This window comes from Lithobates pipiens, unplaced genomic scaffold, assembly GCF_037356315.1.
Source record: "Lithobates pipiens isolate NorthernLeopardFrog02 unplaced genomic scaffold, aLitPip1_a1.2 Scaffold_19, whole genome shotgun sequence".
In the NCBI taxonomy this organism is placed as follows: domain Eukaryota; kingdom Metazoa; phylum Chordata; class Amphibia; order Anura; family Ranidae; genus Lithobates; species Lithobates pipiens.
In genome coordinates, this window is record NW_027507764.1 from 198,620,319 (window position 1) to 198,646,698 (window position 26,380).

The window sequence follows — 26,380 nt, forward strand, 5'->3', positions numbered from 1 at the left end:
TGATTGATTTTCCCAGAACTCTGCACTAATATACAAGTCAGATATGAGACATTCCCTGCAACAAAAATTTCATTTTTGGTGAGATACTCCCAATAGGAAAACATGTCTAAAGGGATGCAGACCCTGCAATTTTCCTCATTAGAGCCCTGCAGTTGCAGTATCTGGCTGATAATTATGAAACCACTCCCATACAGATTCACTTACTACATGGACACAAACACACAGTATAACAAAAGGTAGGACTCTGCAACAAGGTTTGTTAAAATCATTGCAATGTGCATAGGTCACCCAGAGAGGAATGTTTTTCTTTTCAAGAAAAGTAGACTTAGTCTTCAAACCTGCAGGGGGGTGGCGGTCTTGTGGCCAGGGCTGGAGCATTTTGCCACCCCCTGGCTCCGCCCATGAATCACTCCCTTTGTCCGAGCATCAGTGTGACAGAAGGTGGCGCTAGAGGAAGCATGCGGCTGCAGTAGTGAGCACTGATCATAGAGGCGCGCAGGGGATGTTTGCTTCTGTTCCATCAGTACATGTCCTCCAGTGCTGTGTCTCTATAATGACACTACAGAGCGGCTGCCTGAGTAGCACACAGCAGAGGCCTCCCCTGCATCCCCCTAGATGTGCACGCTTTTTCCCAGCAGCGCCCACTAGAGGTTATAACAGTTATTACAGAGGTATTTATAATACAGCACCGAAAACTTACATAGCATGAAGACAGATAGGGAAACCAGCGGCTGGGTACCCCTAGGCAGCAGAGCGCCCTAGGCGGCCGCCTAGTTTGCCTAGTGGTAGCACTGGCCCTGCTTGTGGCAGTTTACTATTGCTTTAACTGTGCGGTACACTAAAATATCTATCCTTTTTTTTTTGGAAGTCCTCTTGATAATTAGTAGGGCATTTTCTTGTATTCGAGTGTGCCTAGGCACTGCAGTGCCCAAAGTTGTCTAGTCTCAGGCTGTGTGCTACTGGGTGCAGGTAGGAATTCCTGAATGCACACAGGGTGAGTTTGGGGACCCGCACGAATGTCATACTGGGACACAGCAGTGCCTGTGCAGTCGCTGTGCCCCAATAGATAACAATGAGACTGCCAGCACAGGAATGCATGCAACACCTGCCGGTAAAACGCAGTCCTGCATGTTTTCATGCTATGTTAATGATGACCTTTTGTGTAATTCTATTAAAATATAGCCTGTTCTCAGTGCATTGCTTACTTGGCTGCCAAATACTTGATAACCCTGCCAGTCCCCTTGCTTTCTTTTTTCAAACTGACCATGCCAGGCACAGAAGCACATATATCCTAACATGGTCAGTTTGAATCTGTGCTTTCTACTTGGGAGCTACAGGACACTGTAGACACGTAAAGCGTGCTTGTACCCCTGTGGTCAGACTTCTGCTGCCATCCCATCTTCCCCTCCCCCGCCAACTCGTCACAAATGAGGACCAGGGTACAGAATCCTGTAAAGTATCTGCCTTTTACAAAGGCATGGCATGCCTGTACTCTGATTGGACTGCTGATACCATGCCCACCCAGCCTTACACTGTTTGATTGACAGCAGCTGGGATATGTGACAGTAGTAGATCGGCTGATTATCAAAAGGTAGTTCCACCCATATTCATCTAAGCCCAAGATACAGCAGAGAATCATGTGACTGCTTTTTAACAATGGACCAAAAAAAGGTATTTGGAATGTTTTTTTATATTGATGAAAACATTTTGCTTTGTATTACTGGTAAACTACATGACACAATTTACAACGCAAGGGGTTTACATCCACAAGTTCACTTTATTGGCAATAAGGCAGTACAATGTACAAACTTTAGCAACTTCCTTTCATTAGATGAGAAAAGTCAGTGGCTGGTTGCAATGGGGAAGATTTACTAAAGGTAAACAAACTGTGCAGTTGCACTCTGCAAGAGCAGTTGCTCCAGAGCTTAGTAAATTAGGGAAATCTTCACTTTGTAAAGAATACCTAAATCATGTGCAATGAAAAAAAAAAATGCATTTTTGCTTGCACGTGATTGGATGATGGACGTCAGCAGAGCTCCCCCTTATTTACTAAGCTCTGGAGCAACTGCAAAGTGCACATTTTTTTGGCCTTTAGTAAATCCACCCCTTTGTCTTATTTTATTAAAATTATGTATGGTGAAACTGGCAGAAAGGGAATAGAATTTCTGTTATAAGTACCTAACACGTTGTCTTTGCAGATGTCTCATTTTCAACATTTTAAAAAACCTGGCAGCCTGAGGTCCCTAAAATGTTGTACAAGCATACCCCACTTTTAAGTACACAATGGGGTTTATTTACTAAAGCTGAAAAGGGCAAAATTAGTCTCACTTCTGCATAGAAACCAATGAGCTTCTAACCCCAGATTGTTCAATTAAGCTTTGGTAATAAAACATGGAGGCTCATTGTTTTCTATGCAATAGTGAGCCTGATTTTGCCCTTTCCAGCTTTAGTAAATAAACCCCATTGTGTACTTAAAAGTGGGGTATGCCTGTATATGTTTCCACCTGTGATCTACTGTTTGGTACATGATAACATATTGGGGATTGATTTACTAAAGGCAAATAAACTGTGCAAGAGCAGTTGCTCCAGAGCTTAGGAAATGAGCAGAAGCTCTGCTGACTTCCATCATCCAATCATACGCAAGCAAAAGTGCTGTTTTTTTTATTTTCCTTGCATATGATTGGGTATTCTTTGCAAAGTGAAGCTTTACCCCATTTACTAAGTTCTTGAGCAACTGCACTTACAGAGTGCAATTGCACTTTGCAAAGTGTATAGTCTATTTGCCTTTAGGAAATCAATCCTATTGCGTGTCCTCCCCACAGGAATAGATAGCAGCTCATATTGGTAACAATAGATTAGCTGAAATACCAACCTGACATTACCAAAGCTGTGAAAGGATTATGTGCATGTGAGAATATAGCATCACCATGATCCCAAGAAAGTAAACGCATGATGTGGAATCCAATCCTTCTCATTTCTTCTCAAACCATAGAAAATTAGGCTTAATTTAAGCTGCTCTTGAAAACAATGAAAGTGCCTCTTGCATTTCCTCCCAGAATTTCTAGCCAAGGATTACCATGTCTGCTTAGTTTATCCCCGATTTTTTAATGAAGGGAATCCAACAAATTGAATCACTCACTGCCTTTTTATACGATATCTCTAGGGAATCAAAAGTCATCCCTGGCAGGGATTTCAGCTCTGCCGCCACCCAATGTGGCTTCACACTCTTTTAGCCGCATTCACTCATGTACAATTAATGAAGGTTTCAATAGGATAGGGTAACCCAAGGACCTCTATATCACCAGCAGAATTCTAGCATGGTGTAAAGAAGCTTGTGGGTAATTCAAGCCCGCAGCATCTATCCGAATCAGAAAAATGTATTTAAAGTCACCTGATTGTTGAAGAATAATAAATAATAGGATTCAATCATGCATATACAGTGCATGTACTCCAGGCTTGGAAATCAACAATTTATCTTAACCACTGGTGCTGACATTTCTGTTTTAGAGGCACAATGAATACAATTTATAATTCAATTACACATTACCAGCAGGCTTTTGTTCATAACTTGTAGACCCGTTTAATATTTGCTAACACCATCTAACAGAGACAATGGTAAAATGGGACAATGTATAATTCAGTCAATTACGAAGTGTGAATACCACCATCACCCTTATTCATTAATGCATGAAGACGTTAGGAGTCAAAAAGCTCCATAAACAGGACTTGCTATTGCTAATGCCTCTTATATAACACATAACTGTTGTTATTTTAAGGGCTTTTATATACTGATCCAAACTATATTTTTATATTTTATGTGACAGGAATTGGAAACCAACATGGAAACATACACGTCCAAATCGTTTTTTATTTTTATTTTTTTACCAAAATACAAATATAGATAGATATACATGTAGTCATAAATAAGAATTACATATTTCTACACTTATACAGGCATACCCCACTTTTAAGTACACAATGGAGTTTATTTACTAAAGCTGGAAAGTGCAAAATCAGACTCACTTCTACATAGAAACCAATGATCTTCTAAACCCAGCTTGTTCAATTAAGCTTTGGTAATAAAACCAGGGGTCAAGTCCTGGGAAAAAAAGTGTGGGAACTCCCACCCAAGATCCATTCCCCCACCAAAAAAAAAAAAAAAAGGTACGCTCATATGCATATATACTGCACAGAAAATACAGTACAACATTTATTGTAAAGTGCCAGTTTACAAAAACAAAATAACGTGTCAAACAAAACAATCAACACAATGGGTGATGATCTTTCCCTCGCAGGGAATTTCTAGCACATATACACCCTGTTCCAAATTCTGTTACACAGCCCATTAGAAAATATCCCACAAACAGGAATAAGTATTGGCAGAGTATTGAAGAGTATTGGCAGGGTATTGCAGAGTATTGATAGGGTATTGCAGAGTATTGGCAGGGTATGTATTGAAGAGTATTGGCAGAGTATTGCAGAGCATCGGCAGGGTATGTATTGGCAGGGTATTGCAGAGTATTGATAGGGTATTGCAGAGTATTGGCAGGGTATTGCAGAGTATTGATAGGGTATGTATTGTAGAGTATTGATAGGGTATTGCAGAGTATTGGCAGGGTATTTATTGGCAGAGTATTGGCAGGCTATTGCAGAGTATTGGCAGAGTATTGCAGAGTATTGGCACAGTATTGCAGAGTATTGATAGGGTATTGCAGAGTATTGGCAGGGTGTTGCAGAGTATTGGCAGGGTATGTATTGCAGAGTATTGGCAGGATATTGAAGAGTATTGGCAGGATATTGAAGAGTATTGATAGGGTATTGCAGGGTGTGTATTGGCAGAGTATTGGCAGGGTATTGAAGAGTATTGGCAGGGTATTGAAGAGTATTGGCAGAGTATTGGCAGGGTATTGCAGAGTATTGGCACAGTATTGCAGAGTATTGATGGGGTATTGCAGAGTATTGGCAGGGTATTGCAGAGTATTGGCAGGGTATTGAAGAGTATTGGCAGAGCATTGAAGAGTATTGGCAGAGTATTGGCAGAGTATTGGCAGAGTATTGAAGAGTATTGGCAGAGTATTGGCAGAGTATTGAAGAGTATTGGCAGGGTATTGCAGAGTATTGGCAGGGTATGTATTGGCAGAGTATTGGCAGAGTATTGCGGAGTATTGACAGGGTATTGCAGAGTATTGGCAGGGTATTTATTGGCAGAGTATTGGCAGGGTATTGCAGAGTATTGCAGAGTATTGCAGAGTATTGGCACAGTATTGCAGAGTATTGATAGGGTATTGCAGAGTATTGGCAGGGTGTTGCAGAGTATTGGCAGGGTATGTATTGCAGAGTATTGGCAGGATATTGAAGAGTATTGGCAGAGTATTGAAGAGTATTGGCAGGGTATTGCAGAGTATTGTCAGGGTATGTATTGGCAGGGTATTGCAGAGTATTGGCAGGGTATTGCAGAGTATTGACAGAGTATTGATAGGGTATTGCAGAGTATTGGCAGGGTATTGCAGAGTATTGGCAGGGTATGTATTGCAGAGTATTGGCGGGGTATTGCAGAGTATTGGCGGGGTATTGCAGAGTATTGGCGGGGTAGTGCAGAGTATTGATAGGGTAGTGCAGAGTATTGATAGGGTATTGCAGAGTATTGGCAGGGTATTGCAGAGTATTGATACTGATAGGGTATTGCAGAGTATTGATAGGGTATTGCAGAGTATTGGCAGGGTATTGCAGAGTATTGATAGGGTATTGCAGAGTATTGGCAGGGTATTGCAGAGTATTGATAGGGTACTGCAGAGTATTGGCAGGGTATGTATTGCAGAGTATTGACGGGTATTGCAGAGTATTGGCGGGTATTGCAGAGTATTGGCGGGGTATTGCAGAGTATTGGCGGGGTATTGCAGAGTATTGGCAGGGTATTGCAGAGTATTGATAGGGTAGTGCAGAGTATTGATAGGGTACTGCAGAGTATTGGCAGGGTATGTATTGCAGAGTATTGGCGGGGTATTGCAGAGTATTGGCGGGGTATTGCAGAGTATTGATGAGTATTGGCAGGGTATTGCAGAGTATTGATGAGTATTGACAGGGTATTGCAGAGTATGGATGAGTATTGGCAATTTGGCAGGGTATTGCAGAATGCAACTTACTTACACATGACACTACTAGTGACTGACCTCCTGGTATTCTCTTCTTCCCTTCTGTTCTGGGGGGAGAAGAAGTAAACTCAAAGTGCACTGCAGCGGCTGTTTCCCCAGGAGGCACTGGGTAGAGGGGAGCGGGAGGACAGTCCGGCGCGCAGCGTGTGTCACACTGACGGGCTCGTGCCAGTGCGTGCCCACGCCAAAGTCATGTGACCGGTTGCTAGATGCGGAGCGGCCTCTGCCTAGCAACCAGTCACTCGGCGGCTGAGGAGCGGCGCGGACTACGCGCTGCATAGCCTCAGCCGGCCCTGCTCAGACAGCTAATGGGAACGGCGTTCCCGCTGTGGAAATAGTACGGGAACGCCGTTCCCATGCGCTCCCGCAGCACTCGAGCCCTGAATAAAACCTGGAAGCTCATTGGTTTCTATGCAGAAGGGAGCCTGATTTTGCACTTTCCAGCTTTAGTAAATAAACTCCATTGCATACTTAAACGTGGGGTATGCCTGTATAAGTGTAGAAATATGTCATTCTTATTTATGACTACATGTATATCTATCTATATTTGTATTTTGGTAAAGATTTCTTTCTTTTTTTCTGATTTGGACGTGTATGTTTTCATGTTGGGCAATTCCTGTCACATAAAATTTTAAAATATAGTTTGGATCAGTATATGAAAGCCCTTAAAATAACAACAGTTACCACGGTCATCAAAAATATCAAAATTTTATATTGAAATGTTATATCTATTACAGAGATATAAATAGACTTAAAAGGACATCACAATGAAGTGGAAGGGCTTGTGACATCACCCCGTCTGAGCGAAAATTAGTCTGCCTGGGAGGTGATATTGGTTTGGGAAGCTTGTAAAGCACCCTAAGGGGCCAGCACTCCTATACAGGTTTAGGAGATATTTTTTTTTTTACCTACAGGTAAGCCTTATTATAGGCTTACCTGTAGGTAAAAGTTATAAAAAATTACCTTTTGTACCACCACCCCCCTCCCTTTAGAATGTAAGCTCTACGAGCAGGGCCCTCTGTACCTTTTGTATTGTACTGTAATTGTGTTGTCCCCCCTATATATTGTAAAGCGCTGTGTAAACTGTTGGCGCTATATAAATCGTGAATAATAATAATAATAAAAAAGACTATACAACTGCTTTAAGGCTTCTGCAGAGCAGTACCTATTTTCATTTGGTGTATAATCTGCAGAAATGCCTCAGGTCCTGGCTGTGCTGTCTCCCTGGAGTTTTTGCATCAGACGACTAGCTGAACAGAAATACAAATCTATTAGTAGGTAACTGCTCATATGTATACAGTATATATGAACCTAATGGGTCCTAAAAGAACAGGTTATTTTATTTGCCTGTCTTGTATACACTGTACTAGTATGATCAAAGGTTTTTGTTCTAATCAACCACATCAAGGGTATTCAATTAGTAGTAAACAATATCTGACATGTCAGAGCTCCTATGTGATGTATTTAATTAAATGTCCTTGTGGCCTTTATTATATTGGTAAGACTACTTAGAAGCTTAAAGGTGGGACTGCTATATAAGCGATTCAACTCATTCACTGGGCCAGGAAACCCCCCCCCCCTACTTAATTCTCTCCACGGATGCTGAGAAAGCATTCGATCGCATCGATTGGTCCTACTTGCATTCAGTTCTCGCTACATGGGGTTTAAGCTCTAACAGGCTAAATTTGATACATGCCCTATATACAAAACCTAGCGCACAGGTCAAAGTAAATGGCACTCTTTCATCCACATTCCCGATTAGGAATGGTACGAGGCAGGGGTGTCCGCTGTCACCCCTCTTCTTCGCACTAGCATTGGAGCCTTTACTGCGTAGAGTGAACCCAGACATAACTGGCCTGACGATAGGGACGGTAGAGCATAAGCTTTCTGCATATGCAGACGACATATTATTCCACCTGAAAAACCCCCTGACCTCGCTGCCAGCCCCACTGGAAGAACTCCAACACTTCAGGACAATTACAAATTTCAAAATCAACTACAAAAAGTCTTAAATTTTGCCCATACAACTACCCCCAAACATGACTGACATAATGAAAACAAAATTTCCCTTTACATGGGATACAATTGACAGACAGCTTTGACACACTGTACATGACGAACTACCCTAAATTGATATCAGAGGTTAAACAAGTCCTGCTACACTGGACGAAAACTGCATTCACATGGCTAGGAAGAGTGAATGTAATAAAAATGAATGTCTTACCCAGAATCCTGTTCTATATGCAAATGCTCCCTATATCCCTACCCAAAACCTTCTTTAACCACATATCCCACATGTTCACTAAGTTCATATGGAACTCCCAGAAACCACGTATAGCTCTTGGAGTCCTGAAACACCCGAAGCACTTGGGTGGCCTAGGGGTCCCAGACCTACAGAGGTACTACCAGGCTAAGATTCCTTAACTGGCGATTTCATGACCAAACCAAGCTTTGGGTCACAATGGAAAAGTATATGGCCGGAAGAAACCTAGCATATGCACCCTGGCTCCTGAGGGAGCACAGGGGGCTATCGGACAGCACATCCCCTCTGACACTCCTGACACTTAGGACATGGGATAAACTTAACCGAACAAGAGGCTTAACCCCCCCCCATGTCACCTTTGGCACCGCTGGGAGGGTTCCTTTGGTTCCCCCCTGGGGAAAGTGCAGACTTCTTTGGTACATGGGTTGACGATAGGAATGCTAGTTGTGGGAAACTACTGCGGAACGGCAAACTGATACCCTACGACTCCTTAGCAGACAGGACCGGGAAACCACAATTGAACTTCTGGAAGTACAGACAGTTGCACCACTTTTTCAAAACAAATAGTAGCTCGATAAGAGATCTTGCGACACTTACGCCTTTCAAAGGCCTGTTCATAGCGGGCAAACCAATCCCACAGATGGTGTCGGAGTTGTACCAACTGTTGGGATCCTCGGCCTCCAAACCCGCCTATATACGGCTATGGGAAAGAGAACTGGGGCAGGAACTCACAAGTTCCCAACTGTCATACCTGTATCAGATGACACACTCCAACTCTGCTGACTCCAAAATGCAAGAAACAAATTGCAAACTGCTATCGCGCTGGTACAGAGTACCAGAAGATTTAGTGCGAATGTACCCCAATACCTCTGACCAGTGCTGGTGGGGATGCGGAGGGCGGGGAACCCTCCTACACATATGGTGGGATTGCCCCGTAATCATTCCATACTGGGAAGACATTAAAAATCAGATTAAGGAAGTCCTGGGATAGATATCCCCCTCTCTCCAGTCTACTTTCTCTTGCACGTCCCTTCCATGCCTATAAGTTGTTATAAAAAGAACGCACTACCTCACCTACTAGACGCCGCTAGACGGCTACTCCCTATTTTCTGGAAGAAAACACAGATACCAAATGGGAGGGAATGGATGTGCAGGACAAATCAGATCAGGGAAGCGGAAGAATGGATTGCAACCTGTAAAGGCCCTAGAGAGAGGCACACGGCCCGGTGGGCTCTCTGGACAGATCACTTCTTTGTTCACAATTATATCCCCTCAAGCCTGGATGAATCTCTATTACGAACAGCAGACCCAGCTATAGGCCATGGTAGGATGCTAAAAAGTAGTTGATGCCAACCCCTCGAAGAGGGGGGCATGGGCCACGGACATTGAGCTACTGTGTGGTGGTTCCTGCTTCCTCCACTACATGACGACCGAGCAGGTAGCGGTCCAGATCGGGCAAGGTAAACCCTCTGGGTGCAAAGGTGAGACTCTGAACTCCACCCCCCCTCTTCCTATCCCAGTTTCCCCCCTCCTTTCCTGAGTCCATCCTGCAACTTTTCTATTTCTTTTCAACGGTTGCTTATTACAATGATTGATGCAAACAAGATTGATGGTAGCTGTCCGCAAACAGTTAAGATGCCTGCTCGTGGTAAGGCCAAATACACGCACACGAGTGCCCTGAACAATGGCACTGATGATGTGCGGTTCAAAAATGGAACGGGGGGACGAGCAGGGGGCATGGACCTGGGTGTCGCGCAGAGGGAGGTTTGATGGAGGCCCTGAAGGGCACCCCTCACTCGGTGTGGCGCTCAGTGGGAGTCACCCTCAGAGCTGACTGATGCGCCCCCCCCCCCCCCCAAGTATGCAGCCCAACTCAAGCCAAACTATGAGCAGATGCAAATTTTTCAAGAGCAACAGGTTTTAAGCCACAACCGCTCTGCCTACAAAGAACCACCCTTTCACTGTCTTGTCATACAGATAAAAGCTGTTATTCATATGAAAAATGCTACCTTATTGTTATGTTATGCTTGAAACAAATAAAATACTATTTACAAAAAAAAAAAAAAGTTGGGACTGCTAGTAATAAGTATTTCATCAGGGACAAACACGTTGAGTTGCCACTTGCTCACATGTTATGTTTGTGGAACATTCTGCAGCTCAGTTTAGGTTTATGTCCATTGAATTTGTCCCATCTTTACATTGGGGAGGTGACCCTGAATTTAATTTTAAATATGAATAGGTTGCATGGATCCACAATGAATTAACACTTTGCATCCAAAAGGACTGAATAGCACTTTTGATTTGCATTTATTTTTGTGATGATTAATGCATCAGTATTTCATTTTTTTATTTTTTATTATGGTATTAATATTTTTTTTTACAATATTTGTTTGTTGCTGTTTATTTTTTTACATGTTGTTTTAGGATCTTTATGATGTTTTGGATATTAAAAAATAATAAATTATTATTAAATAATTATAAATTTTTCCTATTTTATATTTCTTATTATTTTTGCTGTGAATTTTCACAGGTAATGACTCATTAATTGCTGATGGGAGAAAATTCCTCTACAGTCCTCATTACCTTTGTTGTATATGTCCAAGGGCCAGTTAACAACTGAACACCGTGTGGGAAACCAGCAATCCCTGCGCATTTCGCACATCAAATTCAAAAAGCAATGCACTTGCAATCTGCAGCATGTGTCAGTGTTAATTTAATGACACCCCAAAAGCTGGTTGCAAACTCACTGCATTTGCCTGTACCAGATAACATGATACAGTAGTAGCATGCAATCTGGTTGCAATGTGTTTTTAAAAGCAGCGCATGCACTACTTTTGGTTTGGTCCGGTGCAATGTCAGCCAATTCAAATAAATGGGCTGAAATCGCACTGCACTGGGATCGCATGTGAATTGCACAGGAACACACAGCACATTCTTGTGTGATTCATGCTGTAAACCAGCCCTTATGGTATATGGATTGAGGTTATGTGTTACTGTATTTGTAATAGGAGGAGCGACTTCGTAAGAAGCATTTCAAGGTCCTGGAGTGGCCTAGCCAGTCTACAGATCTCAGCCCCATAGAAAACCCTTGGAGGGAGTTGAAAGTCCGTGTTGTCCAGCGACAGCCCCAAAACATCACTGCTCTAGAGGAGATCTGCATGGGGGAATGAGCCAACATACCAGCAACAGTGTGTGACAACCTTGTGAAGACTTACAGAAAACGTTTGAACTCTGGCATTGCCTACAAAGGATATATAACAAAGTATTGAGATGAACTTTTGATATTGACAAAATACTTATTTTCCACCATAATTTGCAAATAAATTCTTTCAAAAATCAGACAATGTGATTGTCTGGATTTGTTTCCATATTTTGTCTCTCATAGTGCAGATATACCCATGATGACAATTACAGGCCTCTCTCATCTTTTTAAGTTGACCTCTAGTCTCTGCCCCCCCCCCCCCCCCCCCCCTCAGCCATGTCGTGAACCGAATGGGCGGCTGTGAAAAGGCTGGGAGAGCGGTGCGGGCTTCAGGAACAGCCCAGGATTTGGTGACCCCAGGCAAATCGTCATTCGACCCCTGAGGGGGTCCCAACCCCAGGTTGAGAACCACTGGTCTAGAGTGTGTTAGCATGAAGTAATGTAGCTGGCGCAGCAGCACCTCTAACATAAAAGGGGAAATATAAATCTTTTATAACCCTTCACATCAATAATAATGTAAGATCAAATACTCAGTTTCTTGTAAAAAAAACACAGTCATAACTGGCTTACTTTAATAGCCAAGAACAGCTCCACAGATCACTTATGTACGTCTATGCACATGGGATAAGTTAAAGAAGGTAGTTCAGTTAGCAGCAATGATGAGTAAAATGCATTTACCCATAACAGCCAATCACGCCAGGTTACACAAAATAGATTACAGGGCATGTATCGCCAATTTTCTGTTGTGTTGAATAGGCTACAGCAGGGTAAAATATTTTTACCAGTTTATTTTTGGCCGTCTGTGTCCCATTGGGGAAATTTCCCTCACCTCCTGTCCTGAACACATAACATGAAGTAAAGGGAATTCCCTTATTAATTGTCAGCTTGATAAGAAATACAGTATGTTGGTAGGGTGCTGGACCTAAGTATGCATGAAAGTTTGTATTAATTGCAATCCTTGGAGGTTGCTCTCTGTCAGGCAGGGTGCTCCTAGGGATCCACAGAGCAGTTTGAAAGTCTATATAAAAGAATGAGCGTGCCACAACTTAATATTTAGCAGAAAAAAAGGTCCTGATTTGTGGGCCCTTGAAATGCGTTGCTATACTTTGTAACCTTTTATTGTGAATAATAAAGGTCCACAGGGCAAAACTTTGAGTTGTGAAATAAAAGCATTCAGAAAGCGCTGTGACTTTGATGTAAGTATACAAAGTAGTTGGAGGAAAAAGCTTAGTCTGCTCAAAATAGACAGGAATGCCTTTCAGTGGGTAGCCAGCAGGTTACCAAAAAAAAAAAACTGAAGAAGGACAAGACCAAATGATAAAAAAAGTCCAAATAAATGTATTGGTTTGGACTAAAAAAAACAGCACATTTTGGGGGCTACAACAAAACACAATATATTTAAAAATGTAGTCATGATAAAGGAGGAAGTGTTTTCTGACTTTAAATGTTTTACGTAGCTATACCTGAAAAAGGAGCCAACATGAAGTGATCCAGCACATCCGTATTTGGGGGTACATATTAGACTTTAGAGGCAAAATGGACGAGAGTATAATAAAAATATATTTTATTGATAACAATATATCGCAAACAGATGAATTATCAAAAGAATTTAAAAACCACACAATTAAACACACAATAGACATAAATGTATGGTGTGAAAAAAACAATGACACCATATAGACAGCAGTGAGTCCCTGTGCGTGAATGCATTTTGTTTTTTTGCCTCGCCAGGACACACTCAGGGGTTTTTGGAAGGAGCAGATCTCACTATCTATAATAAAGCACATCAATGAGACATTGTGTAATAGTAACATGTATAAATAAAAACATTAGAGTTGGTTCACACTGAGGCAGCACGACTGCCTCAGGCGACCGGCATCCGACTTCAGTGGCAGCTTGCAAAATGACTTTTGTATAGAAGTCAATGCAAGTCGCCTGAAGTCACCCCAAAAGTAGTACATGAACTTTTTTCTAAGTCGAAGCAACTTGTGTCGCTCCTATTAGAACGGTTCCATTGTACAGAATAGAGTGCAACTTGTCAGGCGGCTAAGTCGCCTGACAAGTTGCCCCAGTGTGAACTGAGTCTTAGCTGCTGTCATATCCGAGTGACATATATACAACACACACAACTAACTTGTCAGCATAAAAATATCCGCAAATGGAAATCTCCCAAATGAACGGCAAAAATCACTGTGTAGATAAGAAGTCATAATCTCCCAATACTAGTAACCATATGATGAGCTGGAACAATTAGCATATTAATACATATTACCATCAAAGCCAAGCCATACTCAATACGTGGATAGGTAGAAACAAATATATATAAAGAGAGATATACTCTGTTTGCGATTAATTGTTATCAATAAAATATATTTTTATTATACTCTCGCTCATTTTGCCTCTAAAGTCCGATCTAGGGCCATTTTTGACTCCAGACAATTATATTGAGTTCTCAGTGAGTCCAGGCAAATCTTGCCAAATATTGCTTACAGTCTATGCATCTCAGTGCAGACCTGGTGGTCCCTCATCATACCTCAAACATCAGGTCAGTCTATCTGGAGTTTGAGCAATAAAGCTGAAAAGGGTCCCTCTACCATTAAGACCAGTGAACAAGAATTGGTAAGAGAGGGTTGTCAAACCAATTTTACACAAATTACAAAAACAAACAGATACTGCTATACCACAGGTTTTAGGACACTCAATAGAAATAGAATTCATCCTACTCTCAACTGCTCTTGGAGCTTTTTTCAAATTATCTTTCATTCTTTTCTAAAGCATCACCTTACAAACATTTTTAGAAGGATTGATGGACCTAAGATTCACCACGTGTGCACCATCAAAGAAGGGCCCCAGCTAAGCTAGCAAAAACAAAAAGGAAAGAAAGATTATATTTTGGGGATTTAGCCAGGCCATCCCTGCATCACCATCATTCTTTTAGTTACTCTGTTTGGTGTCTGGTGGTCCTGTTACAGGTCGAGTTTTAAACATAGTGGGATCTGGGCCAAGTCATCATTAGTAAAAAAATATATCTCCATAAATCTCCAGTCTGTTTTGTGACTTCATTGCATATTTGTAAATTATTACAAGGTTGTAATTATGGTTGTATAACCTTGTCTTTGTTGACTCACTTACCTTCAATATGCTCAAGGTCATTTTAAACTGGTGTGTTTTTTTTTTGTGTAAAGGGTGTGATAGAGTGGTCAAGGTATTACCCCACTCAGTTCAGTGAAAGAAAAGTTGCGCATACAAATAGAATATCATTAGACTAAGAAATTACATATAAATATGTAAAACTTTGTAAACAAAGATAGTTTTTACATCTTTTAACCTATTTGCATGTGATTTCGTAGTCTACTATCTACAGTGAGGAAAATATTAATTTGATCCCCTGCAATGAATCCCCTTCCTCAAGAAGGCACATGTACACTCATGCTGATGAACATCTAAATCAGTGATTCTCAACCAGGGTTCCGTGGAACCCTAGGGTTCCTCCAGAGGTTGCTAGGGGTTCCTTCAGCATTGCCAATTTCTACCTCTCAGATAAGTTCCCGCTGACACCATTGATCTTTTTAGCTATCTGTAAGAAGGTAATTCTTCCCAATGACCACAAGTGTAAGGACCATTCTTCCCACTGATCATCACACTAATGTATCATGAGTTGTAGATTTCTAATTTTTAGCAGGGGTTTCCTGAAACCGGAGAACTATTTCAAGGGTTCCTCCATGTTGAAAAGGTTGAGAAAGGCTGATCTAAATGATTCAGAGAAGGATTGGGAAAAAGGGCTGTTGTTAGATGAGACCAAAATTTAGCTCTTTGCCATTAACACCAACACGTCGTGTTTGGTGGAAGAAAAAAAGCTGACTATGACCCTAAGAACACCATTCCTATAGTCAAGAACGGAGGTGGAAACATGATGCTTTGGGGCTGTTTCTCTGCTAAAGGTACAGGCCGACTTTGCAGTATTGAGGGGCCAATGGATGGGGCCTGTATGGTAAAATCTTGGACGATAACCTTGTTCCCTTAGCCATAACACTGAAAATGGGTCATGGATGGATCTTTCAGCATGACAATAACCCATAATATACCGCTAAGGCAACAAAGGAGTGGCTCAAGAAGAAGCACATTAAGGTCATGGAGTGGCCTAGTCAGTCCCCAGACTTTAATCCTATAGAAAATCTATAGAGTGAGCTAAAACTTTGAGTTGCCAAGAGACACACAAGAAACCTTAAAAGGATTTAGAGAAGATCTGTAAAAAAGAGTGGACCAAATTCCCTCCTGAGACGTGTGCAAACCTGGTAACCAACTACAAGAAACATCTTACCTCTGTGCTTGCCAACAAGGGTTTCTCCAACAAGTCATGTTTTGCTTGGGGATCAAATACTTTTTTTACTCACTGAATTGCAAGTTAATTTATAGCATTTGTTTTATATGATTTTTTGGGATTTTTGGTTGATATTCTGTCTCTATCATTTAAAATACACCTATGATAAAAGATTATAGACCCTTTATTTCTTTGAAGGTGGGTAAACTTTCAAAAGCTGCAGGGGATCAAATAATAATTTCCCCCACTGTATATGTAAGATCTTAGTTTATTAGTAGCACAACATACTTCTTATTATTACATACAGAATTAATTAATATTATTAAACATTAAACACAAAGACTAAATCATGCAAACCATTTTACAATTTATTTTGATACATTTTTATGTTAATTATACTCAATTTATCAATATACCATATTTTTTTTAGCCACTGTATTTATGGTTTTAGATCCCTTTCATTTACAGTATGTTATTTTATCTCATAGCCCTGGTGATAACTATGCTTACAAGCTTGCGGGAAGGAGTTATGGGGTGGCTGGTTTTAAAACAATGTGTATTCACTCCTTAGCTGGTCTTTTCACTGCTGCACAGTTTAGCCCTGACAGATGTGGTCTGAGAAAATGTGAAAATCATGCAAAGTGCTGGTAACAAAGCAATGCATTTTTTAAATCCTTTTTGCATTATGCATGCTGCATTCTATATTCTACATAGAAAAGTCATCTAGTGAATCTGATGAAATATTCATTTTAAATCTCATCAAAGTTCAGCATAGCCCTTTAAAGCTCTGGCTGGTAGCCACATAATGATTGGAAAAGCCAGTCCTACGTCAATTTCTTCCAGCATGGATGAATCAGGCGTACTGCGGCTGTACTGTATATCCTGTATCAGCACAAAATTCTTAACTAATTTTGCTGTTGCATGGTTAACCACTTGCTGACAGTCAAACGTAAAAAAAACATCCTGTCAGCAAGTAAGTGGTTATAACAAGCTGCAGCCATGAGCTTGGTATCATTTTTTTACAGCCAGTGATTGGCTGTTGATTAATAGTGATCGGGGTGGCTCTACAGTGGGGAGAAGGTCCCTTTGTTATCCCCCTTGTGATAGTAATATTTAATTTAAAAAAAGCAAATACAAACCTGCTCGGAGGACCTGCAATTGTACAGTGGATATAAAAAGTCTACACTCCCCTGTTAAAATGTCAGGTTTCTGTGATATAAAAAAATTAGACAAAATAAATAATTTCAGAACTTTTTTCCACCTTTAATGCCCTCCAAATCTGTCAGATTGCGAGGGCATCTCCTGTGTACAGCCCTCTTCAGATCACCCCATAGATTTTCAATCTGATTTAGGTCTGGGCTCTGGCTGGGCCATTCCAAAACTTTAATCTTCTTCTGGTGAGGTCATTCCTTTGGTGATTTGGATGTATGCTTTGGGTCATTGTCGTACTGAAAGATGAAGTTCCTCATGTTCAGCTTTCTAGCAGAAGCCTGAAGATTTTGTGCCAATATTGACTGGTATTTGGAACTCTTCATAATTCCATCTACCTTGACTAAGGCCCTTGTTCCAGCTGAAGAAAAACAGCTCCAATGCATGATGCACCACCATGATTCACAGTGGGTATAGTATTCTTTTGGTGATGTGCAGTGTTGTTTTTGCACCAAACATATCTCTTGGAATTATGGTCAAAAAGTTCAACCTTGGTTTCATCAGACCATAACACATTTTCCCAAATGCTTTTGGGAGATTTCAGATGTGTTTTTGCAAAATTTAGCTGGTCTTGGATGTTTTTTTTTGTAAGAAAAGGCTTTCGTCTTGCCACTCTACCCCATAACCCAGACATGAAGAATGCAGGAGATTGTTGTCACATGTACCACACAGCCACAGTATTTGCCAGATATTCCTGCAGCTTTTAGTGTTGCTGTAGGCCTCTTGGCAGCCTCCCTCTCTTCTTGTCTTTTCATCAACTTTGGAAGGATGTCCAGTTCTTGGTAATGTCACTGTTGTGCCATATTTTCTCCACTTGATGACTGTCTTCACTGTGTTCCATGGTATATCTAATGCCTTGGAAATTCTTTTGTACCCTTCTTCTGACTGATACATATTAAGATAAAAAGCCTTTTGTGTGCAGCAGCCCCCCTCAGCCCCCTAATACTTACCTGAGCCTCATCTAGATCCAGCAATCTCCACAAATGCCTCGGTTGTCTGAGACTCTCCCTTCTCATTGGCTGAGACACAGCAGTGCCACCAGTGGCTCCAGCTTCTGTCAAACCCAGTCAAACCCAGTTAGCCAAGGAGGGGAGAGAGGGGCGGGGCCAAATGGCAGCTCCGTGTCTGAATGGATACACGGAGCTGTGGCTTGGGTCGAGGGCCCCCATAGCAAGCTGCTTGGTGTGGGGGCACTCAACAGGGGGGAGAGGCTAGGAGCTCCAGCCAGGGACCCTAGAAGAGGAGGTTCTGGCCTGCTCTGTGCAAAACCACTGCACAGAGCAGGTAAGTATGACATGTTTGTTATTTTAATAGAGAAAAAAAAAACAAGACTTTACAATCACTTTAATTCTTTTAACTTACTGAACATTTAATTTTCAAAGTCAACATTTCCCTTTGGTAAATTAATTCCTATGTCTCTTTCTTAGAACTACAATATGCTTCATGAAATAACTAGAATAACATTCAGGATGTCCGCTTATAAATGTTTCTGATGCCCAGGAATGCAGCCAACCAAAAAAAAAAAAAGAAGCTTGATAATCTGCCAAATAATCAGGCAGTAACTACAGAGAAATAGAATAATAGTGCCAGCTCAGCAACCATACTTCTACAACGTCACAAGATCTGAATATAATTCTCAAAGACAGTCTTAGAAAATGAAACAGAATAAATTCAGTGTGAAAGTAAAAGTGAATGTAGCCAAGAATACATTTACAAAAATGTAGTTTTTGCCTTATGTGATCCGGCTATGACAGCCCCCTTTTACAAAATGCGGGATTATTACAGCAATAGAAGAAAAAGAATACACTTTAATCATATAAGCTTTAGGAGTTTGTCTATGGGAATGTTTGACCATTCTTCCAGAAGCACATTTGTGAGGTTAGGCACTGATGTTGGATGGGTAAGCTTGGCTCGCAGTATCTGCTCTAATTCCTCCCAAAGGTGTTCTATCAGGTTGAGGTCAGTATTCTGTGGAGGCTAGTTAAGTTCCTCCACCCCAAACTCAATCATCCATGTCTTTATGGACCTTGCTTTGTGCACTGGTCCAAAACAGCATACCAAGACATTTTGGACAATTTCATGTTTCCAACTTTGTAGGGAAGGTTTGGGGTTGGCCCTTCCTTTATGGACCTTGTTTTGTGCACTGATGCGCAGTCATGTTGGAACAGGAAGGGACCAGCCCCAAACTTTTCCCACAAAGTTGGGAGCATGTCCAAAATATCTTGGTATGCTGATGACTTAAGAGTTCCCTTCACTGGAAATAAGGAGCCAATCCCAACACCTGAAAAACAACCCCACATCATAATCCCGCCTCCAGTAAATGATTTTGGACCAGTGCACAAAGAAAGGTTCATAAGGACACGGATGAGCGAGTTTGGGGTGGAGAAGCTTGAATGGCCTGCACCACCAACCCAATAGTACACCTTTGAGATGAATTAGAGAGGAGACTATGAGCCAGGCCTCCTCTCCAACATCGGTGCCTGACCTCACAAATGCTCTTCTAGAAGAATGGTCAAACATTGCCATAGACACACTCCTAAACCTTGTGGACAGCCTTCCTTGGAAGAGTTGAAGCTCTTATAGATGCAAAGGGTGGGCTAACTCAACCTTGAACTCTACGGACTCTGTGGACTAAGACTGGGAAGTTCATGTGTGTGTGTAAAGGCATATGTCCCAATACTTTTGGTGATATAGTGTATATAAATATAACATAGATGGGTCATCTGTGGCTTTCTAGCTGTTGTGGAGCTACATGTCTCATGAGGCATTGCAAAACTGACAGAGGCAGAGGCATGACAGGACTAGTAGTTCAGCAACAGCTGGAGGGATGCAGTTGCCCATTCCTGGATAGTAATTCAAAGGTGGGAGATGCATAAAAACAAAAGAAAAATTACTAGTAGCAATGAAATTTGTAAAGTGTTAACATCCATTTTAAAAACACTATGGAACGAGAAACACATATTAATACTTACATGTAATATGATGGATATAAACCTTCAAAGTACCAGCAATGTTTTTTTGCTTCTGTGCACTGAAAAAATAAAAAAATATGATAAAATTATTAAATGATTACATTGCAAAAAAAAACTAAGACTATTCAGAATCTAACAAATATATATTTTAATAGTTTTTCTTTTTTTATATATGTTTTTCAGAATGGTAGAATAAAGTATACTTTACCATTACTTGCAACCTCTACTCCAGGGGTGCCCAACCTTTTGAAGAGCGAGGGCCACCTAAGCAACTTAGTAACCAGTCACGGGCCACAATGAGCGGAGCGGGTGCATGGCAGTACACTCTACTCAATAGAGCCCACGCTACTTTTTTTTTTTTTGCGGATCGGATTGGAGGTAGGCGTTTGTAAATGGACACAAGTCCATTTACATCTGCTACTCTTTAGAGGGGGGTCGGACTGACCGTGTGAAAGGGGCCTATGACTCAGTACAGGTTACCCTCAGGTGCACTGCTCTGCACCTGTGGATCAGTTTGAAAGCAGCCCAGTAACCACTGCAGAACAGATATGACCATATATACATTGTGATTTTAGTAATAAACGTACTATTAGACCCCTTTCACACCACACTGCCCATAGCGTCAGCGGTAAAACTCCGCTAAAAATAGTGGTGGTATTACAGCCCTGCCCCATTGATTTCAATGGGGAGCAGCGGTGGAGGAGCGGTAAACACACTGCTCCAAAGAAGCTGCTGGCAGGACTTTTCCTGACGTCCTGCCAGCGCACCGCTGCAGTGTGAAAGCCCTCGGGCTTTCACACTACAGACAATGGTGCAGCTTTTTTGGGCGGATTGCAGGCGCTATTTCTAACGCTATAGCGCCTGCAAAACACCCTTGGTGTGAAAGGGGTCTTAATAACAGTATTCTATTCTATTGCATCACAGAGCAGGAGGTTGCAGGCCACATCAGAGGGCTCCGCGGGCCACATGTGGCCCCCAGGCCACTGGTTGGGCACCCCTGCTCTACTCAGAGATGTTTATACTACCTATCTGTTTTCATAGCTGCCATTATATAGTATAACTCACTGAATTGCATAAAGGATTTTATGGAACATAATTAGCCATTTGGATCATTTTCTATCTGTTTGTTGCATTTTCAAACAATAATAATCGATCTAATTTCTGTATTTTGTGGTTTTCCTTAGTAATACTGTATATTCTCTTGTACCAAGCTTTCTGTTATTTTATATCTCTTTTAAGAGGCTCTTAAATAAATTATACAGTGCATGCCACTACTAGTTTAATTGACACTTAAAATAAGTAGAATGCTGTGCTATTTTATCTTTTTTTTAAAAGAACCCTTGCTCGCTGGGATTGTGTGATACCATTTTATTAAATAACAAGAAAAGCCATAAATACAGTTTTTAGAAATAATGTTAATCTAGTGGAAAAAGCTGCAGAAAACAATTTAGGTTACCAAGAAAAATAAACTTGCTAAGTCAGTCTGAAGGATACAACACTTTATTTTAGGGCACTGCTCACTACTACATCCTTTTCGGTTTGATGTCCTTCTAACATCGGTAGATCTAGGGATGAACCCCATTAGCTATCTACTTCACGTCAACAAGGTTCCAAATAAATACTTTAGGTCAGGGGTCTCAAACTGGCGGCCCTCCAGCTGTTGCGAAACTACAAGTCCCATGAGGCATTACAAAGCTGACAGTTACAAGCATGACTCCCACAGGCAGAGGGATGATGGGATTTGTAGTTTCGCAACAGCTGGAGGGCCACCAGTTTGAGACCCCTGCTTTAGGTCTTCCTTGATCATCCACCTACTAAATGCAGCCTGCGTCCCCATTCTCACCCTGTGGAAACATATTGCACCCTCTAAAACCCCTGATATTTCACTTTTGTGTTACAGAAGAAAATGGAAATTGAGGGCACAGAGCCTTCAACTGCCTTTTCCACTGCCCCCGGCACTTATTACTAAACACAGAAGTGCTCAGTCCTTAGCAGGTAGGTCATATTCATTCAAAAATGGAAGAGATAGTAACTATGTTATTCATATTTACTATCCCTTCAGTTATTAATAAACACTGGAGTGCTTAGTACTGAGAACTCTTGGGTTCATTCAGGAAAGTCAAGGGATCTGGAACAGTTTCAATCTTCCCTACAGTGTGCCTGCAATACAATCCCTTTCACGGCTCGCCATTTCTGCTGGTACAGGCCGGGGAAGCATAGCAGGGTGAGCAGTAGTAGTAACAGGAATTCAGTCACTTTGTAATATGCAGGCTTATTAACTTGGTTAAAGCGGTTGTATACCCGCTCACACTTTTTTTTTATACACCTGTAAGGCAAAAGGCATAACGAGCTAGTATGCACTGCAAACAGTACACACTAGCCACTGCTAACTGTAGTGTCGTGGTCTGAGTCTCTCTACCTTACTCTGTAACAATGTGCCCACTGCACTCCTGCACCTGGCACAAGCACCAGCCATCCCTGTCAGCTCTGCAACTTCACTCCCCCTAAGGCGCTAAGTAGGCCTGTACCAGCGGCATGACGTCACTTATGGCGGGAGGTGGGATGGGAGAAGCTTGGAGAGCTGCAATCAAGAGGAGCCGCCAAGGAGGATCCAGCAAGTTCAGCAAAACGTGTGTATAAGTTAAGCTGTTATAATGAATGATTCATTGCCATTACCAAATGCCATGCAGGATGCGGCCATCTGACGGACTTAACAATGAACTGTCTAGATCCGGTTGGGGGAGGGGAGGAGGCTGAGGGGGCGCAGTTTCAGTGCTTGCCATGGCGCCATTTTCAGTAGATACGCCTCTGAGCACCACTAAAGCTACATGGGGTATCATTTTCGAAGCGAAGCTCAAGCAAAGCAAAAGCAAGGCGTAAACAGGACTGAAAGCTAACCATTTTATTTAGTGACAGCAGGGGCTTTGACTTGCATTCAGAGAGCTTTAACAAAGCCTGTCTGAAGCCTTGTTTTCAAGAAAGTGCAAACTAGCCCTAAGTTTGGCAATACAGGAAGCATAAAAAGAAAGTCACAACATGGTGCAAGCTTTAGGAAATACATTTTAGTGACCCAGTGAGGTGCTCTCTGGATTGTGGCCCTTGAGAATTACATAACATTTAGACAAAGGTGAACATTGTGAATGGTCTGATTTTAGCACCGCTGCAGTGTTTGCTAAATAGCATTAGTAGGTTTTGGCGGCACCAAGGGCCTGGACAGCACTAACAATCCGATGCTGGGTCAAACCTGTCACAATTCACCTGAAATGAAGATATATATGTAGCGGCGGGCTCCTGAAGAGCACGCGCTATGTGTTTTTCAAAATTAAACTCTACCTAAACTGCAGTTTGGGTATTATTTGTCTAAATTTGACTTCTGTATCAGTCTGACTGGACTGTGAGATGTTCAGCCTGGCCACAGAGGGCACTGTCTCTTCTGGCAGGCAGGGAACTAGGGTCTGGTCAGGTGTTTAAATTACTCTCTCCCTTGGAGTCAGGTCAGTGGGAGTGGCCCTCCCACTGTGCCCTCTGGGAGAGGGTATTGAAGATGCAGACGTCACATGGTTTGGAGTTCCGGTCCAGTATGATGTGCTGACTACTTGGTCCTGGTCCTCCTGACCAGCCCCCAGGAAGGCTATGTCCTTTTGGTCTTTGATGCCTCGGGGCTGGCTAGGCCAGGACAAGGAAACTAAAGGAGGATTCTGAGGTGGTTGGGTGCCGTCTCTGGTTCGGGAGAGACCCATTGTACTTCAAGCATTCCAGGGGAGGACTGTTTAGAAGAACACCACGTATGGGTTGGTTTTCTTAACAAGAGCCTGGAAGGGCTGAAGTTACCAAAAGAATCCGGTCTTGTGGATATCGCCAAGCTGGCTGAAAGATCCAGGTATCCTACAAGTGTTCTACAGGTTAGTTTCCCTACGTGTTCTGCAACAACGTCTGTGACAAAGACTTTGTTCCTGAGTAAGCACCTTGTTGGCTGCTAGGCCTTGTGAGAGAGGGACTGTCCAACCTGAGAGCTCATCCAGCTGCGAATGGCTATTCTCTGGATGCAGTCAAAGTAAGCAAGTTCTTTAACGTTTATGGACTTTGACATTGAGAGTGCCTGAACTTTTCTTTCCAACCCTCTGATCCCAAATTGAAAGACTGTTCAATGGTTTGAGTTTTGCAAATAAAATCCATTCAAGTGGATCTATTGTCAGTCTCAAGTTACTGGGTCACCTACCACGGGACATCCCCTAGACGTGTCACAAGGAGAACGGAGGGTAACGGTAAGCCCAAAATTAACCAGCAGCTCCTTTGGGGGTTAGTGCTACATATACATTGAACAAAATTTGAGAGGGTTAACATCCGATTTTATATATTTTTTTGTTAAATAATCTATAGTGAAATATATATATTCCATCAGACAATACTGAATAAATTTTTTATTTGTCTGCTTTACAGCAGGCAGATTGTTCTGTTCTGTTCTATTCTATGGTAGAGGCTCAGTTTGAGCCGTGCCCTGGGCATGGAATGTATGAAGCCTTTTTTACAAGCAACGCCCACACCAATGGATACTAATTAGAAACGAAGCAAGGGGAAGTATAATGATCTGCCTCCATGTCAAAAAATAAATAAAGTTCAGCTGTGGTAGGCGCTATTATGTCTGCAGACAGACAATCAGCTTGCTACATGTGAGAAGCGTACTCTCCTGTTGTGACTCAGATTGATCTTTACTGCCAGGATGTTACTATGGAGCTTGCCACAGCTGGTTCCCTCACTCCGATCTGTGCTTTTTTCAGATACTCGGGCATCACTGATATCCAATTTATAACTGGAGATGGAAATGTACTAGGGAGGGGTTGCAGAACAAATAGAAATAACACATGAAAAAAAATAAAAAAGAGTTTTAAGTAGACGTCAAGTCAAGCAGCTAAACTTACAGCTAAAAATATACGTTTGAAATGTTGTATTTCTAAAATAATTGTAGTTTTGTTCAGTCTAGTTTTTATATCTGCCAGCACCAAGGTCGTCTTTAAAGTGGTGTTGCCACCAAAAAATAAAAAAGAGACTAAAAACCTTAAAAAAAATTAAAAAGTAATTGGAAAAAAAATTTTTTTTTACTCACCTCTAAATACCTGTTGCTAGGGGGTCCCTCGTAGTCTGCCTTCTTCCTTGCCCGGACTGGTGACATCACTTCCCCTTGCGCCGCACAGTCATCTGGGACCTGTCACGTGTCCCAGATGACTGCGTGGAGTATCACGGCACCCTGCGCTGCTCGAGCATGCGCAGTGGGTGCCAGTGCCCACAGTACGAATGACGGCGCCGCGAGCGGAGCGGGGAACAAGGGGGGGCTTCGTTCCCCCGCATCGCTGGACCCTGGGACAGGTAAGTGTCCGATTATTAAAAGTCAGCAGTTGCAGTATTTGTAGCTGCTGACTTTAAATTTTTTTTTTTTTTTTTTTAGGGGCACCCCACTTTAAGGCAGGGCAAAACAGGCAGCTTCTCAGGGGGTATTGTTGTGGGGCACATACTTGCCAACTATCCCAGTTTAAATTCCCTTGTCTCTTGAAGTTTTAGTCCCGCGCTGTTTCCCGATATCTCAGTGTGAAACTCCTCTTTATATTGTAATCATAAAAAAAAAATCCAAACTTGCATTTGTGGTCAGTTTTGAATCCTCCCTTATATTGGTGGTCCATGTAGAAGCCCTCTTTAAATTGGTGGTGAGTGTAAATCCCCCCTTACATTGGTGGCCAGTGTAGAAATCCCCCTTTGGTGATCAGTGTACATTTCCCTTTATATTGGTGGTAAGTGCAGAATTGTCCTTACACTGGTGGTCAGTGGAAATCCCCCTTTACATTGGTGGTCAGTGTAAACCCCCCCTAACATTGATGATCGGTGTAAAAGTGTCCCCTCCCGCTCCTCCGGGATAAAAATCAAGTGCCTTCTAGCCGCATCGGTTGTTATCCCTGGAAAGCCGATCGCCCGCTCTAAAAAACGTTACCGGGATGATGCTTGCAGCTGCAGGCATCATCCCAGTATAACCTCCGAAAGCCGAGGCCGCATATATGCGTATGCTTGGCGCGAAGGAGCTATTCATCACCCCCATCCCCTAATTTTTAATCATTCATCTCCCCTTCCCTTTTATTCTTCTATCACTGTCCTTTTATACTAGCCCATTCTACTACACATAGCCAGTGGCATAGCGTGGGGGTGCAGGGGATGAGAGAGATTTAGGGGGGCGCCAGTATGTGTCACTGGCTGTCTCCACCTAATTTTAAATGC

At 42.1% G+C, this 26,380-nt stretch overlaps 1 protein-coding gene across 1 annotated transcript in view; it reads right to left on the reverse strand.

Annotated features, from left to right (window-relative positions):
• VOPP1 (VOPP1 WW domain binding protein) overlaps positions 1 to 26,380 on the reverse strand; it is a 146,532-nt gene that overhangs the window by 21,921 nt on the left and 98,231 nt on the right. Inside the window, exon 2 of the mRNA XM_077491608.1 lies at positions 20,120 to 20,178. Within this exon, the coding sequence (XP_077347734.1) occupies positions 20,120 to 20,178 (59 nt within the window). The remainder of the gene's footprint in view (positions 1 to 20,119; positions 20,179 to 26,380) is intronic.